General features: G+C 42.1%; 3 protein-coding genes across 3 annotated transcripts; all 3 read right to left on the bottom strand.

The window, feature by feature from the left end:
* Positions 1-960: 960 nt before the first annotated feature.
* Positions 961-3,500, bottom strand: Pcdhb4 (protocadherin beta 4). The gene has a single exon (NM_001114601.1). The coding sequence runs from the start codon at positions 3,317-3,319 to the stop codon at positions 980-982; it is 2,340 nt and encodes a 779-aa protein (NP_001108073.1). The 5' UTR covers positions 3,320-3,500; the 3' UTR covers positions 961-979.
* A 4,060-nt stretch (positions 3,501-7,560) lies between these two features.
* Pcdhb3 (protocadherin beta 3) lies at positions 7,561-10,115 on the bottom strand. Its single transcript, NM_001014783.2, has one exon. It carries the CDS (start codon positions 9,953-9,955, stop codon positions 7,601-7,603), a length of 2,355 nt encoding a protein of 784 aa, NP_001014783.1. The 5' UTR covers positions 9,956-10,115; the 3' UTR covers positions 7,561-7,600.
* Positions 10,116-12,999: 2,884 nt separating this feature from the next.
* Positions 13,000-15,786, bottom strand: Pcdhb2 (protocadherin beta 2). Its single transcript, NM_001109123.2, has one exon. The coding sequence runs from the start codon at positions 15,622-15,624 to the stop codon at positions 13,243-13,245; it is 2,382 nt and encodes a 793-aa protein (NP_001102593.2). The 5' UTR covers positions 15,625-15,786; the 3' UTR covers positions 13,000-13,242.
* Between the last annotated feature and the right edge of the window lie 2,002 nt (positions 15,787-17,788).

Genomic DNA, 17,788 nt, shown 5'->3' with positions numbered 1-17,788 from the left:
AGAAAATATCCAATTAAAAAAAAGAAGAGAGGGATTGAGGTAGAGGATGATCAAGAGGGAGCGACAATCAGGATGTAAAGTGAATAAAAAAATAAATAACAAACTAAAAAGAAAGGACTGGGACTAAACCTGGTATTTAAAATAAAAAGAAAACATATGTAGTTAACACTTTACTGAGGAAAGAGTTTAAGATTATTGTAATGGATGAATAAAGAAAATGTGCTTGTTTGTAAAGTGCAGTTTTGTTTTTTGGGGTTTTTTTTTGTTTGTGTTTTGAAAGACAGAGACTCATATAACTCAGATGAGCTTAAACTTGCTCTGTGATGCTGGCATGGTAAGCAAACGCTCTACCAACTGAACTATACCTACACTTACTATACCACATTGTAATCAAACCAATCCATTAAGAAGAGTGAAACTACCTTGTTTGCAAGAAACTGAATGGAACAATAGCCACACACAATGACAACAGAAGAACATTTTACTTCTAGGTGATATTTAGCGGCCATGTGAAACTATAGGGGAAGGCTGATGATTAGGGATGAGTATGAACAAGGTACACTATCTACATGTATGCAAACATCACAATAAACCCACCACATTGTATAGTTAGCATATGTCCTAAGAAAATCAAAGAATAAACTCATAGATAAATCTTGAAAATGTTTGGCGTTCTATATTGCTTGTCAAATACACTACATTAAATAAGATTTTAAAACTATTTCAGTTATCACTAGCAGAGTAAAGATTTTATTTCTAGCAGAGTGACAGAAAGTATACGCTAAGATTGCATTAATAAGACAGAAGGCAGTTGAAGCATTAATTGATAATGTAAAAAGTAAAAGCATATAGAAATAAAACATTATCTCAAGGAAATATTACTAATTACCAGAAAATACTGACACCCAGGCAACTGTGAGTTATCCTTTTCTTAATGATACCTAAGACTTTTCTGTAATTTTAACTATTCAAAATGGAATTAATTGTCTGCAATCAAACTGTTAGGAATGCTGGGCTTCAGGAACTTAAAATCTGTGGTCCCAGATTCCCCCATCAGACACACCTCATACTGGTAGCTCTGGGACAGCGTCCCCATACCGCTGACATTCACCAGGTGGCTGGGTAAGTGTCCCTCAGGCACAGAGTAGCCTCCCAGAGAGGAAGCCCTGGCCCGCCTGCACAGCCTCACGCCCACGAACAGCAACACAGACAGGAGGAAGAGAGAAGACACAGATGCCAAGGCGACTACAAGATACAGCGTGAGATTATCTTCATCGTATGTAGGGTCCAGCGCCACCTCTGGCAGAGGCAGGTAAGGCTGAGAGAAACCATCCACCAGCAGCACGTGCAGAGTGACACTGGCAGAGCGCTGAGGCTCTCCATTGTCCTTGACCAGTAGCAGCAACTTGTGCTTGGGCACGTCGCGCTCGCTCAGAAGCCTGGCGGTGCGCACCTCGCCATTGTGTGCCCACACACTGAACAGCCCAGGCTCTGTGGCCTTGAGCAGCTGGAACGACAGCCAGGCATTCTGGCCAGAGTCCTGGTCCACAGCCACCACCTTAGTGACCAGATAGCCAGGCTCTGCTGCCCTGGGCAGTAGCTCTGTGCAGGGCGGAGAGGCATTCTGCAGCGGGTAGAGCACGAAGGGCACATTGTCATTGTCGTCCAGCACCACCACGTGCACCAGTGCCTGGCTGCTGAGCGCTGGCGAGCCTTCATCTGTGGCGCCCACAAGGAACTCAAAGGACTGCAGGGCCTCATAGTCCAGCGCCCTGAGCGCGAACAGCTGCCCGTTGTCAGCATTGATGGAGATGAGTGAGTCGAGGTCCAGCTGCGGGTCATCAGGCGGCAGCAGAGAGTAGGTGATGTGGGCATTGGAGCCTGAGTCTGAGTCTGTGGCACTGATGGTGCCTATGTGCAGGGCAGGACTATTGTTCTCGTGGACAAACATGGTGTAGGAGGTTTGGGTGAAAGAGGGGGCATTGTCGTTGATGTCAGACACCTTCACTGTTATGGTGTGCTGGGTTGTGAGCCTGGGTGTGCCCAGGTCAGAGACCGTGATGGTGATGTTGTACTCAGCTCTGCTCTCTCTGTCCAGTGGCCTCTCTGTCACTAAAGTATAATAGTTCTCGAATGTGGACTTTAAAAGAAATGGAAGTTCATTCTGAATAGAACACACCATCCTTCCATTGTCCCCAGAATCTTGGTCAAAAACCCCAAAAACCAATACTACAGTCTCGGGGGAGTTTTCAGGGACAGGGCTTGAGAACGTGGAAATGGTCAACTCTGGGGCGTTATCATTCACATCCAACACCTGTACAGCCACAGTGCATTTTCCTGAAAGCCCCCCTCCATCTACCGCTGCGATTTCCACATTATAGTATGGAGTTACCTCGAAATCCAGCTCTTTGCTCAGACGGATTTCTCCGGTGATTTCGTCTATTATAAATGGTTGAGAATCTCTACTGCCTTGAAACAGAGAATAGGCCACATTGCCATATATCCCAGCATCTAAATCCGTGGCAGAGACTGTGACAACTAAGGCATCGAGGGGGATATTCTCAGGAACCTGCACCTCATAGAGCGATTGTACAAACTGGGGGGCATTATCATTTATGTCCACGACTTCAATATGAACTGCGGTCATACCAGACCTGCGTGGAGCACCCCCATCCAGAGCAGTGAGGATTAAAGTGAGCTCAGGCTGCTCCTCCCTATCCAGGGCTCTGTCCAGCACCAGCTCTGGGTATTTCCTGCCATCTGTGCGACTGTGAGTAACGACGTGGAAATGGAGGTTGGGACTGACTGTGTAGTTCTGAACAGCGTTGCTCCCTATATCAGAGTCCTGAGCTGCCTTTAGAGGAAACACAGTCCCTGGCTGGACGCTCTCAGGGATTGTTAGGAGCATTTCTGTGTCAGGGAACTCTGGAGCATGGTCGTTTATATCTGTGAGCTGCAATTCAGTTTGGAAGAACTGCACAGGGTTTTTCAGTATGATCTGGAACTGCAGCACACAAGGTTCTGTCAGCCCACACAGCACCTCACGGTCTAGTTTCTCCTTCAAGAACAAATTCCCAGTCTCTGCATCCAGTTGCAAGAGCTCTTTGTTTCCTCTGTGATGGATTCGTGCCCCTCTAGTGGCCAGTTCTCCAACCCTGAGCCCCAGATCTTTTGCTAGGTTAGCCACCAAGTAGCCACTCTCTGTTTCTTCTGGCATGGAATATTTAATTGCCTCAGAACCAGACACCCGCAAAAGCAACAACATAGTAAGAAAAACAACTTGCCTTTGCTGTGACGTTTTTGCTATCGTTGTCTCCATTGTTCACACTGGATCCAGAAAGTACAGTGTCTTTTAAAGTGTTAGAATCCACACACGTGTTTCGATGAAATAGCAGAACTAAATTTTACTCACTGGCTTCCTGTTGGAGCTAAGGCTCTGGAGATCGCTTCCTTAGATCCAAAGTGAATGCTACCTTCTTTGTGGGAGCAGTGTAAGTTCTGATTCCCAGCAATGGCTTCCAGGGCATCTGCAGAGCCCATTATTCATACGCTTAGCCTGCAGCGCCACCAAGCGTCCTTATTCAGTATTGCATGTACCTTTTCCCATTGTGTTCCTTTTTCAAATTCATTTATTTCACTTTTTATTTTGTTTTAACAGCTAGTATTCAAAGTGTTAAGAGGCCTGCCTAAAAATACTAAAACTTCATGTTTGGGGCCTCCACTTCCAAAGAACATACAAATGTTTCAAAGTTACTGTGACTGCTACCTTAAATTGGATTACTAACTCTCCTGACTTTTAAAAAATTTCAATAATAATTTTGTTACTTTAAAGTATAAATTTACTCTGTAACATGTGTGGGCCTAACTGACAAATTCGTTCTTCTTCACCAAGAACCATCAGTAACTGGTGAATGGATTACATAAAATATTGTATGAATTACAACAAATGCATAGTTTTCTTGTCTGCATGCTACAAGAAAGAGGAAGAAAACCAGCTGTTTTTTGAAGTTGGTTCCTCAATGGAAACAAGATGAAGAAGGACTTTAAAACAGTCTGAAATAGCAAGAGTTCTTGGTGCACTGAGCAAAGCTGATGAACTGTCTTGGGCTTGTACTCTGTCTTGATTATTTTGGTGAGCAAGCTCATATTTCTTTCAAAAGATTTGCTTTTGTTCCTTTGAGGCAGAGGTTTTCTCTCTAGTCCCAGATGTAGACCAGGCTGGCCTCAAACAAACAAACAAACAAACAAACAAACAAAATAATTGCCAGTCTTTGATGCTGAGTGCTGGGGATTAAAGACATGCGTCACACCCAGCTAGAAGATCTCTTGTGATGCTAGAACTGGAACTATTCGTGCATGGGATTGTTGGGAGAAGAATGTCAGTACAACTAGGACGGCCATTGATCTCTAGAGCTCTGGGTGCAGAGGGAGAGGAGAGTCAAACTTCGATTGAGCAAAGTGCCTTGTTACCAGGGTCACACCTGGGAAGTCCATGCTCCTATATTCTCGTTCTCTGTGTATTGATACATACTGATCTTCTCTGTGGGTTTATCTGTTTTATTACATTGGCTTCCACTTTTATTACATATTCTTCCACTTTTCTTGTATCATTTTTTGTCCAGATCCACCAGAAACTAAAATTCATTCTGATCTCTTTTTGTGAATTTTACCTATTTCCTTTTCAGTCTGTTCCTTTGTAAAGCCACAATGCTTGCAGTGTGTCTCCTTACTTTGGGGCACATTTTAATCTTCTCCATGTTTTTTAGTTTATTGCACTATTTCAGCAGCTGATTTGAGGTGTGAAGCATCACATTGGACTTGACACATGGGTACAGGTTCTTGGTGCCTTTGAACTAGCTGCCGTTTGTTTTCTTGAATAGATAATCTTTACCAGTTTAGTTTTTCTTTAAATCAGTCAGAAAGTGAGTTTTATATAGTTTGGTGCAGCAACTTCTTTTTGTGAGCAGAACTAAGGCTTCTTTTCTAGATGCATATGGAAGAGACTTTCAGGAATGTTGACCTTACAAACAGGAGGAGTCACTGTCGTGTCCAGTTTCAGCATAGATAAAAAGGAGACACAGAGTGGTTTGCATCTAAGGAACCAGAAGCCATCTTTCCTACAAACATGTCTCTTTAGCCTCTGCAGAAGTGCTTGACTCTGTTTGAGGGTTGAATTCCCTGTCATCTTATTTAACCAGCAACTCTGATGAAGACCCCTGACAAGAAACGTGTCCATTTAACCTGTTCCTTGTTTGACAGGAAGGATGTTTGATGACTTCAGTAGCATGTACAGGTGGTGACTAAAACTGCCCAAGGGGAATCTGGGCGATGGGCATGCTTTTTACTAGTCTATAAAGTGGCTGTTTGTCAAGTCTGGTTCTGTGACTGTCGTGACTTTCTATCTAATAAATTACCCAAAAACCATTTCTTTTGGTGTTGATTAAAATTACTTAATTCTCTGTTGGAAAACATTTTTGAAGGGTGTATATACTAGTAGGACAATTCTACTTTTAAAATAACTTACAAGACTTTAAAGACTTTGTCTTTAGTTTCAGTGTTTAAAAACGGCTGCCTATTTCGTAGAATCTCTTTAAAATAATTTTATCATATTCATGCGGATGCTTAAAGATATTTTCCCTACTTGACTTGACATCTAACAACTTTCCTGTGACTCACCTGCTCGCACTGTACTTTATTTATTCTGTTTCATTTAACTTCTTGAATGGTACAGGACTTTTCTCCAGTTTAGTAATTGTTGCTCATGGTCCCTTTTTTAAGTTCTCTTCTCCCTTCTGGGATTACAGTTGTATTATTACAATCCCACACTTGTAGGATTACAGTTAGTTACCATGGTCTTTTCTATATTTTAATTATGTTTTCTTTCTATTTGGATGTTTCATTTGGCATCATCTTGCATCTACTTTTCCTGAATTTTTATAGCTGTTGCATTAAGCAACTTAGTTCTATGCCATTTCTTTGAGCTGCAGAATCTACAGTTTAAGATTTCGATTTGATGGTAAAATTTCCTTATATCTATTTTATACTTCCTTATTTTAACATATTAGGTACACATTAAAAAACTATTTGGCATTTAAATTCCTAGTATCTGGATCTTTTTTGGCCATATGTTTTTATTTTGTATTTGATTTTGGGTTTTTGGTTTATGGATGTATGTCTTAATTTTCTATGGAATTTTGTGTAATTATATGAAGGCTGTCCAGGATCATGACACTGTTGTCCTTCTATAAGAGAGAAAGATGTCTGGATAATATTTTAAAATAAATATTAGTTTACAAAGAAGGTTTTAAATGACTAATTTTTTTCTGTCAAAAATGTTTGATGGCATTCATAGTCAGAAAAATGTAAACAATGTAAACAGCCCACTTATAAATTACAGGACAGCTTCACTAGGCTTGCTGAACATCACAAGCAAACAATTATTATTCAGAGAAGTGTGATATTGTTCTGGGGTATTCATGCTCAAACAAATATATTCTTCATACAGATGAAACTTCCCTAATCCAAAAACTAAGGCAATTTATTATTATAAAGGTTGAAGGTTACATTAGACAACAGAAGTGAAATTGAACACCCAAATAATTTTAATGATCAAAAACCTTCCCATCACTATCAAGTATTATAAAGTAAAAATTTGAGATTAGCCAATAATCAGTATCAAACTTAAGAGCCAAATGTCCAAATAAATTTCCTCTTTTGAAAGGTAGAGGAAACAATGAAATCCCAAGAAAATACAGTCTGTTCATTATTCTTAGACTTCACCCACATGGTAAAGGAAGAAAGTAGAAAGAAAAAGTTGATGCCTTCAAGGGGGACATCTTCAAGAGTCCTCACAGAAAGTTGGTTTGTGATTATAATCCTTTTTAAAAGGATTGTGTCAAACCAGTGGTTTAACAATCTGGCTTCACAAAAAAAGACCAAGCATATGATATTTTCTCCTTAATATTTATTGTATAATAATTATTCAAGAAGTTTAATCTTAGCATTTATGGCATGCCTTTGCCCAATGCACAAAACAATCTTTTGGATACACGGTGCTCACAACACAACAGCACACAACGTCTGTGCACTGATGTTTTAATAAAGCATGTGTCTTCATACAAATTAGGAGAAGTGTGCTCCACTTTACAGCTTTCAGATTGCTTAACCTACAAAGGCCAAGAACTCAATGAACTCCAAACAATGTAGCCTAAAAATGCATAAAGTAATATGGTAAAGATTTGTGCCACAAATACACATAATTTTAATTTTTCTTAAGTGCATTGACACGTTTCATATTGTTGTTGTAACATTAACTGTTATAATAATCACTCATACATATAATGAATTATTATGCCTAAATATAGATAAAATGAATATATAATAGGCATAACTACAAAATCCTAAGAAAATTAGTATTAACAAGAACATGACAAGTTTGAGCTATTTGGGATACTATGGGTCGAATTACCAGTAAAGAAAAAATTATATAGTATAACTTCTTGAAAGTATTAGAATAAGACGTCTAAGCAGAACTGAGAGATAATGAACCATTTACAAACCTTAGCTAGCTAAAAAACTACTCCTACAGTGGGGACTTCCCTTAACTTCTCTCAGATTCTTCAAGAAACAGGTTTGGTATCACTGGATTCAGGAATTTGAACTCACTGGTCCTTGAGTCTCCTGTCAGACACACCTCATACTGGTAACTCTGGGACAGGGTCCCTGCTTGGCTGACATCCACCAGGTGGCCAGGAAAGTGTCCCTCAGATACAGAGCAGCCACCCATAGAAGCTGCCCTGACCCTCCTGCACAGTCTCACCCCCACAAACAGCAGCACAGACAGGAGGAAGAGAGAAGATACAGATGCCAAAGCAATGACTAAGTACAACGTGAGCAAATCCACATCGTTTTGCAGGGAGTCGCGCGCCACCTCAGGCAAGGGCAGGTAGGGTTGAGAAAAGCCATCCACAAGCAGCACCTGCAGAGTGACACTGGCAGACCGCGGAGACTCTCCATTGTCCTTGACCAGTAGCAGCAGCTTGTGCTTGGGCACATCACGCTCGCTCAGCAGCCTGGTGGTGCGCACCTCACCATTGTGCGCCCACACGCTGAACAGTCCGGGCTCCGTGGCTTTGAGCAGCTGGAATGACAGCCAGGCATTCTGGCCAGAGTCAGAGTCCACCGCCACCATCTTGGTAACCAGGTATCCAGGCTCCGCTGCCCTGGGCAGCAGCTCTGTGCAGGGCGCAGAGGCGTTCTGCAGTGGGTAGAGCACGAAGGGAGCATTGTCATTTTCGTCCAGCACCATCACGCGCACCAGAGCCTGGCTGCTGAGCGCGGGTGAGCCTCTGTCTGTGGCGTCCACGCGGAACTCGAAGGCCTGAAGGGCTTCGTAGTCTAATGCCCTGAGAGCGAACAGCTGCCCATTGTCAGCATTGATGGAGATGAGCGAGTCGAGGGCCAGTTGCGGGTCATCAGGCGGCAGCAGCGAATAAGTGATGTGGGCGTTGGAGCCTGAGTCTGAGTCTGTGGCACTAATGGTGCCTATGTGCAGGGCGGGGCTGTTATTCTCACGGACAAACATGGTGTAGGACTTTTGGGTAAAGTCGGGGGCGTTGTCATTGATGTCAGACACCTGCACTGTTATGGTGTTCTGGGTTGTGAGCCTGGGTGTGCCCAGGTCTGAGACAGTGATGGTGATGTTGTACTCAGCTCTGCTCTCTCTGTCCAAAGCTCCTTCAGACGCTATAGTATAGAAGTTCTCTACAGATGGTTTCAGGATGAAGGGGAGATCGTCCTGGATGGAACATGTCACTCTTCCGTTATCTCCAGAGTCTAAATCAGAAACACTGAAAACAGCCACCACGGTCTCTGCTGAATTCTCGGGAATAAGACTGTTAACTGATGACAATGTCAGTTCTGGTGGGTTATCGTTCACATCAACTACCTGAACTATGACTACGCATTTCCCTGAAAGGCCTCCACCATCCTTGGCCTCTATGTCAACCTCATAAGTATTGATTGTTTCATAATCCAAACTCTTAAGTAGTTGTATATTACCAGTACTGGAGTTCAGTTGAAAAGTTTTGAGAATTTCTTCAGAAGCATGAAAAAATACGTATGATATCGCACCAAAATTTCCCGTATCTAAGTCAGAAGCGGAGACAGTGGTAATGACAGAGCCAACAGGGCTTTTCTCTAAAATTTGAACCTCATAGAGTGACTGTGTAAATTCTGGGGCATTGTCATTTATGTCTAAGACTAGGATGTGGACCTGGGTAGTTCCAGACCGAGGTGGGGATCCTCCATCCAGGGCTGTGAGAGTTAAACTGAGCTCTGGCTGTTCTTCCCGATCCAGAGCTCTGTGTAGAACTAGTTCTGGATACTTCCTTCCATCTCTACGATGGCGGGTATGAACATGAAAATGGGACTTGGGAGAGACCGTGTAATTCTGCAGTCCATTTCTTCCCACATCCAAGTCCACAGCATTTCCCAGAGGAATCACTGTTCCAGGTGGGGAGCTCTCTAGGACTTTCAGCTGCATTGCATTTTCAAAGAACTCCGGGGCATGGTCATTTACATCTATGACCTCGAGCTCATTTGTAATAAACTGCAAAGGATTATGCAGCAATATCTGAAAGTGCAGCACACAAGGTTCGGTCGAGCCGCACAGCTCCTCCCGGTCTAATCTCTCAACCAAGAGCAAATCTCCGGTCTGATGGCTGAGCTGAAAATACTGTACGTTCCCTTTGGAGATAGCTTGAGCTCTCCTTTCAGCCAGTTCTTCTCCACTAAGCCCCAGATCCTTCGCTAGATTGGCTATTGCGAAGCCCCTCTCTGTTTCCTCAGCCACAGAATAGCGCCTGGATGCGGACCCAGCAAGAGACCCACCCAGAAAAACAAAGAGAAGCAAGACTTGCCTTTGTTTAAGAAGGCGTTCCTCTCTGGCCACCATTGTATTTCTGCGTTGTATTTCCAAGGGCTTGTCACCAAGAGAAATATCTCCGTGAAAAGCAAAGTCTTTTGGAGACAGCTTAACAACTAATGTTTTCCAGAGATTCAGATTTTCTTGCTTAAAAATCTACCCAGGTTCACAAAAACCGTGGTTTTACATCATCCGGTTGCTCTCTGAGTCTCTGAGTACCGGTGCACAACGTCTTAGTCAACAGCGCCACCATGCGTTCATTTGCAGTATTAAATTCTTAGAAAAGATCTTAGCTCTGCTACTGGTTTTAAGTCGTTAATTTCCTTTATCAAATCTTTTGACCCTACTGAAGGAGTTTCTTGTGCCACACAAGTTAAACATAAACTAGGCAAGTATATTCACTAAATGGAATTACCTGTCTCTAGTAAGAGTCTTTATTTACATGATTTACATTACAAGTGCACACATGCTAGGTAGGGTACTACCCTCATCTGTAATTACTACCTCCAAGTTTTAAAATAATTTAAGTGATAACATGCTTATCTCTCCTTTTATGGCTTTCCTTATTTTACAATATTTGTAAAATGTGTGAGTTGCAGTAATAGTACGAGAAACATTACAAAAAGCGAAGGCGGTAAAATATGACAGTTTATATCAGATGGCTGAGAATGCATAATTGTTTACATATTTCCATGTCCATGGAGTACTTAGGGATGTTTCCTCTTCTTCCACATAAATATAATAATTATTAGCTTAACCCGTATTAATTTATTTAACCTGTAGAAGTTATACATGTAACGGTAGCAAGATCAGACCTATACATTTTATAGTTCCTCATCTAACAGGATGTACAAATTTTAAACATGTGTGACCTAGGAAGTTTACTATGCACTAAACTTAGTGGGGAGTAGTTATGAAAATTCTCCTCATCAAGGCAAGAAAATTCTTGCCTGTAATGTGGAATGTTAAGGATGATGAAACCGTGTCAAGAGCCTGTGAGAGTCAGTATAGGTGATTTAGATAATAAAGGACAGTCTATCAGAGTGTAGAGCCTCAAGAGCTACAGAGATCTGTAAAGTGAAACCCAGGAGAACTTCTAAGTACTTGTATTTTATTCTAAGAGCCAAGAGAAGCTATTGTAAGGCTGCAGGCAGACAAGAAATGAAGCAATGCAGATATGATGTGTTCAGTCTAGCTCTCTACACGAGTATCACGAGTACAATGCACCCGCTCATTATTGGGTTTATCCCTAATTAAACACTAAAACTAAAAGCATCAATGTTTATATAATGTTATGTTATTTGACTTTGGTAGTAACAGCAAGATAGTTAATGATCATTCAAACAGTTGATGTCACTGGAGGTCACTTAACCAAGATCCCACACGTGATGAAGTGATTAGAGGCTTTTGATACAAAGATGGTCCTTTCTGCCACTGCCAATCTCAAAATGAGATATTCAAATTCCATACGCTTAATACTATATCTCACCTAAATATACATAAAATTATGTAAAAATTAATAATATGTTGGAAAACATTAAGAATTAAATTTTCTATATCAGGTGTGTCAAAAATTCAATTGCAGGAAGTGAAAGAAGTTGAGTGAGTAACTTGGGAAACGTAGAAGCATATTTAAGTTATAAAATTAAATAGCGGAAATTCTGCATTCGCTAAGCCAGTGGACAAAAGAGGAAACTTGGATTAAGCATTTAGAGAGAAAATGGAAAGATATGTGATAGTGACAGTGATCACTATTTCAGCCAACTGTAACAAGAGTATTTGGTTCCCGCGAAAGGGAGGGAGGGAGGGGGGGAGGGAGAGAGGGAGAGAGAGAGGGAGGGAGAGAGGGAGGGAGGGAGGGAGAGAGAGAGAGGGAGGAGAGAGGGAGAGGGAGGGAGGGAGGGAGGGAGAGAGAGAGAGAGAGGGAGAGAGAGGGAGGGAGGGAGGGGGGGAGGGAGGGAGGGAGGGGGGGAGTGTGTTCAAATCAGAGCGCAGCTTTGACGAGATGCCTTTACACTTCCGTCATGTGAATCTGGGGATGAAACGCGGGTTTTATTCGTTGGCCAACTCGTTTGGCCCATCACAACCTTTTTTTAGAAGCATTTAAAGGTCTGTGGTACAAAAGAGAGGAAAATAGAATAAGTCGGTCCAGAAGATTAATAAAAATGATAATGGACACTGCTTGTAGACCTATGAATACGCACACATTGTTCGTGGACTTAAGGATACACATACATTTCTCATGGACTTATGCCCAATTGAATCTTTAGTCCCCCCCTAAATTTCTGAGAATGAAATGCCCAGCTACATACACATTTTCTAAATTGGTAAAAGATAGAAGCATAGGCTCTTGTATACTGTATATAATTCACTTATAATAAAGTTCCCAGTAGGTGAATTAACTAGGAATGCCAGAGCACTCTAGGTGTGGGAGGAACCTGTCACAAGTTCAAGACCATGATGAGATCTTGTCTCAAAAAATTTTTTTAAGACGTACTGGGTTTCAGCAGAAGAATTTTGAAGGATTATTTGAAATAAATCATTTAAAAAATCACCACACCCTTGAAAACCACTATGCATGTATTTATTAGCTTCCCTTTCAAAAGCAGCATATGATTTTGTCTGAACTTGTTTTGCACTTATAATTTGAACACTTCATTAGGATTTCCACAATCTTTAAAGGAACATAAGTTTTGTATGCTGATATCTAAACTATGTATGTAGATAAACATAGGAAGAGTGCTATGCTATTCACACTCACGTGAAGAGTTTACTAAAAGTTACATTATCAAGAGAACAAGTGAACGCAAATAGTCTTGGCTGCAAAATATTGCAGCTTGGGCAATGAGATAAATTATTTTTAGACACCATTTAAGAATAACCCAGAACTGGAGAAGTTAAACTTAGGCGATGGTGCTCTAACTTAATTTTGCACAGCATAGTGCCAGCAAAATCCAGCCCTCTGGAAACAGAGGCAGGAGGATCTTTGTGAGTCAAATACCAACCTGGTCTGCACAGTGAGTTCCAGGACAATCATGGATACAAAGTGAAGACCCCCCCACCCAATTTTTTTCTGAAAATACAATTTTCACTTTCACATTATAAGTCAATTAAAATTAAAAGACTAAAATTGGAATACAAGCAAAATTTAGACTCCTTCTTCCTCATACCTTACCTTGTAAGAAATACCAAGAACATGCAAAGGGTTGGAGTAAGATAGTTACTTTCAAAAAAGAGACACCTCCAGTTCTCAAAGCAGTACACTCAAGCCTTTCAGGTCTTAGCTGAGACTAGACTAAGTATTTCTTCACCAATATTTAACTGAATTCAAAACTATTCCTGTAACTAGGGTTTGTATCATTCTCTCTCTCTGAATTCTGAAGAAGGAAATTTGGGATAATTGGTTTCAGGAACTTGAAATCTGGGGTCCTAGTGTCTCCAGACAGGCATACTTCATATTGGTAGCTCTGGGACAGAGTCCCTGCGCCGCCAACATCCACTAGGTGGCCAGGAAAGTGACCTTCGGGCATAGAGCAGCCACCCAGCGAGGTCGCTCTGTCTCTCCTGCACAGCCTTACCCCCACGAACAGCAGTAGAGACAGGAGGAAGAGAGAAGACACAGAGGCCAAGGCAATGACCAGATAGAGTGTTAGCGCGTTCTCGTCTTGTGCAGCGTCGCGCGCCACTTCTGGCAGAGGTAGGTAGGGTTGTGAGAAACCATCCACCAGCAGTACATGCAGAGTGACACTGGCAGAGCGCGGAGGATCGCCATTGTCTTTAACCAGGAGCAGCAGCCTGTGCTTGAGTACATCGCGCTCGCCCAGCAGCCTGGTGGTGCGCACCTCCCCATTGTGTGCCCACACGCTGAATAGCCCGGGTTCCGTGGCTTTGAGCAACTGGAATGACAGCCAGGCATTCTGGCCAGAGTCGCGGTCCACTGCCACCACCTTGGTGACCAGGTATCCTGGCTCTGCCGCCCTGGGGAGGAGCTCGGTGCAGGGTGCAGAGGCGTTCTGAAGCGGGTAGAGCACGAAGGGAGCATTGTCATTGTCGTCCAGCACCACCAGGCGAACCGGAGCCTGGCTGCTGAGCGCTGGCAAGCCTCCATCTACGGCGCTCACATGGAACTCGAAGGCCTGCAGTGCCTCATAGTCCAGCGCCCTGAGCGCGAACAACTGCCCATTGTCTGCATTAATGGAGATGAGCGAGTTGAGAGCCAGCTGAGGGTCTTGGGGAGGTAACAGAGAGTAGGTGATGTGGGCATTGGAGCCCGAGTCTGAGTCTGTGGCACTGATGGTGCCTATGTGCAGGGCGGGGCTGTTGTTTTCTCGTACAAATATGGTGTAAGAGGTTTGGGTGAAGGCGGGGGCGTTGTCATTGATGTCAGACACGTACACTGCTATGGTGTGCTGAGTTGTTAGCCTGGGTGTACCCATGTCTGAGACAGTGATGGTGATGTTGTACTGTGTTCTGGTCTCTCGATCCAGGGCTGTGTTTGTCATAAGAGTGTACAAGTTCTCAACTGAGGGTTTTAGAACAAAAGGAAGATCTTCTTGGATGGAGCAAACCATTTTTCCATTGTCTCCAGAGTCGGGATCTGCAACACTGAACACAGCAATTACAGTTTCCGGGGCATTTTCCGGGATGTGGTTGGTAAATGTGGACATAGTCAGTTCTGGAGGGTTGTCATTCAAATCCTTTACTTGAACAAACACCACACTGCTTCCAGAAAGTCCCCCACCATCTGTGGCCTGAACATATACTGTGTATGCCTGGATGGATTCAAAATCCAGGGTCTTTACTAAAAGGATTTCTCCGGATGTTGCATTCATTCGAAACGTTTTCCGAATGTCTTCAGAGGCTTGGGAAAAGGCATAAGTTATTTGTCCGTTGTCTCCAATGTCTAAATCCTTAGCAGAGACAGTGGCAACCTGGGATCCAACAGGACTGTTCTCTGGGACCTGAACCTCATAGCGAAGCTTTGAAAACGCGGGGGCATTGTCATTGATGTCTAAGACTTCAATAAGGATATGGACAGTACCAGACCTGGGTGGATTCCCCCCATCTAGAGCTGTCAGTATTAATCTGATTTCAGACCGTTCCTCCCGATCCAACACTTTGTCCAGAACCAGCTGTGGTAATACTGTGCCATCAGGACTGTCTTGTAGATTAAGATGAAAATGGAAATTGGGGCTGATTGAGTAAGTTTGGAGACTGTTGCTTCCTACATCTAAGTCTTGAGCACGTTCTATTAGGAAAGTGGTACCGGGAGCAGTAATTTCTGAAATTTTCAAAATTATTTTTTTGTCCAGAAAAACGGGAGAATGGTCATTTATGTCCCTAATCTGTAGTTCAGCCTGAAAAATCTCCAAAGGATTTCCCAGTAACACCTGGAAAGGCACCACACAGGGTTCAGCAGGACCGCACAGCTCCTCCCGGTCCAATTTCTCCCTTAACAACAAATCTCCTGTTTGCCTATTGAATTCTAAGTTCAATTTTTTCCCTTTGGAAATTACTCGCGGTCCCCGCTCAGCGAGTTCCTCTACCTCCAGCCCCAGGTCCTTCAACAAATTTGCCACAAAAAAACCGTTCTCTGCTTCCTCCTCCACCGAATAGCGCCTAATTGTGGACCCAGCCTGAGCTATGCCCAGCAAAACAAAGAACAGCAGGACTTGCCTTTTTTTCAGGATTTGCTCCATTTCCTCTCCAGCCTCTTTCTGCTCTCTCAACAAACTCGCTCCAATCGTGGTTTACGTTATCACTGACTCGCTCTGCAAATATCTTGCAGACACTGGTACACGTCCACAATTCCCAGACCTAAGACTTTCCGGAAAGAATGCCTTAGAAGGCTTCCTCTCCCCAACTCCTCCCTTTAGTGGTCTGGCTTTCAAGGACGGCTCGCCGGTTGCATTTCTGAGGCTGCAGCGCCACCCTGCGTTCTTTTCAAGCATTGTTTTTTCCCAAAACGTTAAGAATTCACGATCATATTTAAGGGCCATCTAAATAGCAGATTTTTAATATATCAAAGACTTGTATGCGTTTTAAAGGCTTTCATTGCTTCTACAGTGGTATGTAGGTCGTGAACAAGGTACTTCAGTTTTTTCTTAGATTTAGGACGGTTTGGGGGAAATCAACTTTTTGACTGAGAGGGTGACTAGGGTGCCATAGATTTTTAACTAGATATTTCCCAGTATTTATTCAGAACTTGGGAAAGTCCACATTTAGATAGTGGGTAGGTTACTACTATCACATCAAACTCAACTGAAAAAAACTCAACAGAAAGACCAAGAAAAGCTCAGAACTTAATGAGAATGTCCTAGTGGGGCATAGATGTGTCCTTGCTTATGCTTCCTCTGGGCATTGTTTGAGACCTACATTTCCCCGAAATGAGATGTGACCAAGACTCATTAAAACTCTCTGTGATCAGCTCATTTCTGCTTGCCAGTGTCTGTGTCTTTATTTTCCTTTCTAACAGATAATAAGGCTTTGATATATTTATATTTAAGTGCTGCATCTATTCAAGTTAATAAGCTCATAATAACAAATGCATAGTAAATATTTAAAAGTCCTTAATTATCTTTTAAAAAGTCTTTGAGAGGTGGCTTATTAAATCAGAACTCAAAGTCTATAAGTTGAAACTTATGGCTAAGTTTAAAAGTTATCTTTTTTAAAATGCTCGGTAGAAAGAAATTAATATTTTAGCATGGATTGGAAAGGGACCATAAGTCCCTACTCCTCAGGAGCTATGGGCAGTTGGTGGCTTCTGGGGAGGGAGAGTCAGTTTTCTTTAAGAGTGTGGCTCCTAGTAACCTGATCATGCTCCAGTGGATGGATCACAAGCAGGTGTGTATGTGCAGCACAAAAGGTAGTGGATGGATTATTGAATAGGAAAAACAGTGTACAAAGTTGGGGAAAGTAAGGAGATGGGAGTGGCTCTGGTAAAAGTGATGTAAGGGCAGGAGTGAGGGTGGATATAATAAAAAAAAACACTGAGTGAAATTCTCAAGAGAACTAATAAACATGCTTTTTACAGAAAGATGACATTGTTTTAATTATATAACATCCTGACAAAAACAAAATCAAAATTATAGAAACATTTAAAAGATGCTGGTTACCAGGGGAAAAGGAAAATGAGTATAAACAACTAAAACAGAGGACTGTTCAGACAATGAAAACTTCCTTAATTATGCTATAATGGTAGATACATGATCATATGCATTTGTAAAAAGTAATAGATTGTATAACAAAAGTCAGTCCTAATGTGAACTTTGCACTTTAGTGAACAAGAATGTTTCAATATTAGTACAGCAGTGTTACTAAATGTGCTATGCTAAGGTGTGATATCAATAATGGGAAATGTGCTGGAAGAGAAGGGGTAGAGGGGACCTCTAGGTACTATCTGATTTTCTGTATGACCTAAAATTGCTCCAAAGCAAAGTTTATTACAGGAATTTAAAATCTTTGCTTTAGTCATGCAAGTATATATGACAGGAAATTAGAAGTCTAAAGTAAAAGAAAAGGATTTGAATGGAGATATGGAAGAATATGTTTAAAATGCATTTTATGTATGTATTACAATTGTCCTTATGAAACTTACAATCATGCCAGGCAGTGATGGTGCATACCTTTAATCCCAGCACATGGGAGGCAGAGGCAGAGGAATCCTTACCAGTTAAGGCCAGCCTGATCTGCACTTGAGTTTCAGGAGATCCAAGTTTCTACATAAAGAAACCCTGTCCAAGCCTGCACCCAAAGCTGACCGTGTACCACATCTCTCTGTACCCAGAATTAATTGAAGGAATTAAAAAAAACTATCCAGTATCTAAAAGTGAAAATCAAACAATAAAGAAATCACAAAGGGAG

Source organism: Rattus norvegicus, chromosome 18 (genome assembly GCF_036323735.1).
Source record: "Rattus norvegicus strain BN/NHsdMcwi chromosome 18, GRCr8, whole genome shotgun sequence".
Lineage (NCBI taxonomy): Eukaryota > Metazoa > Chordata > Mammalia > Rodentia > Muridae > Rattus > Rattus norvegicus.
Note: the sequence above shows the minus strand (reverse complement) of the source record. Positions and strands in the feature narration are given on the sequence as shown.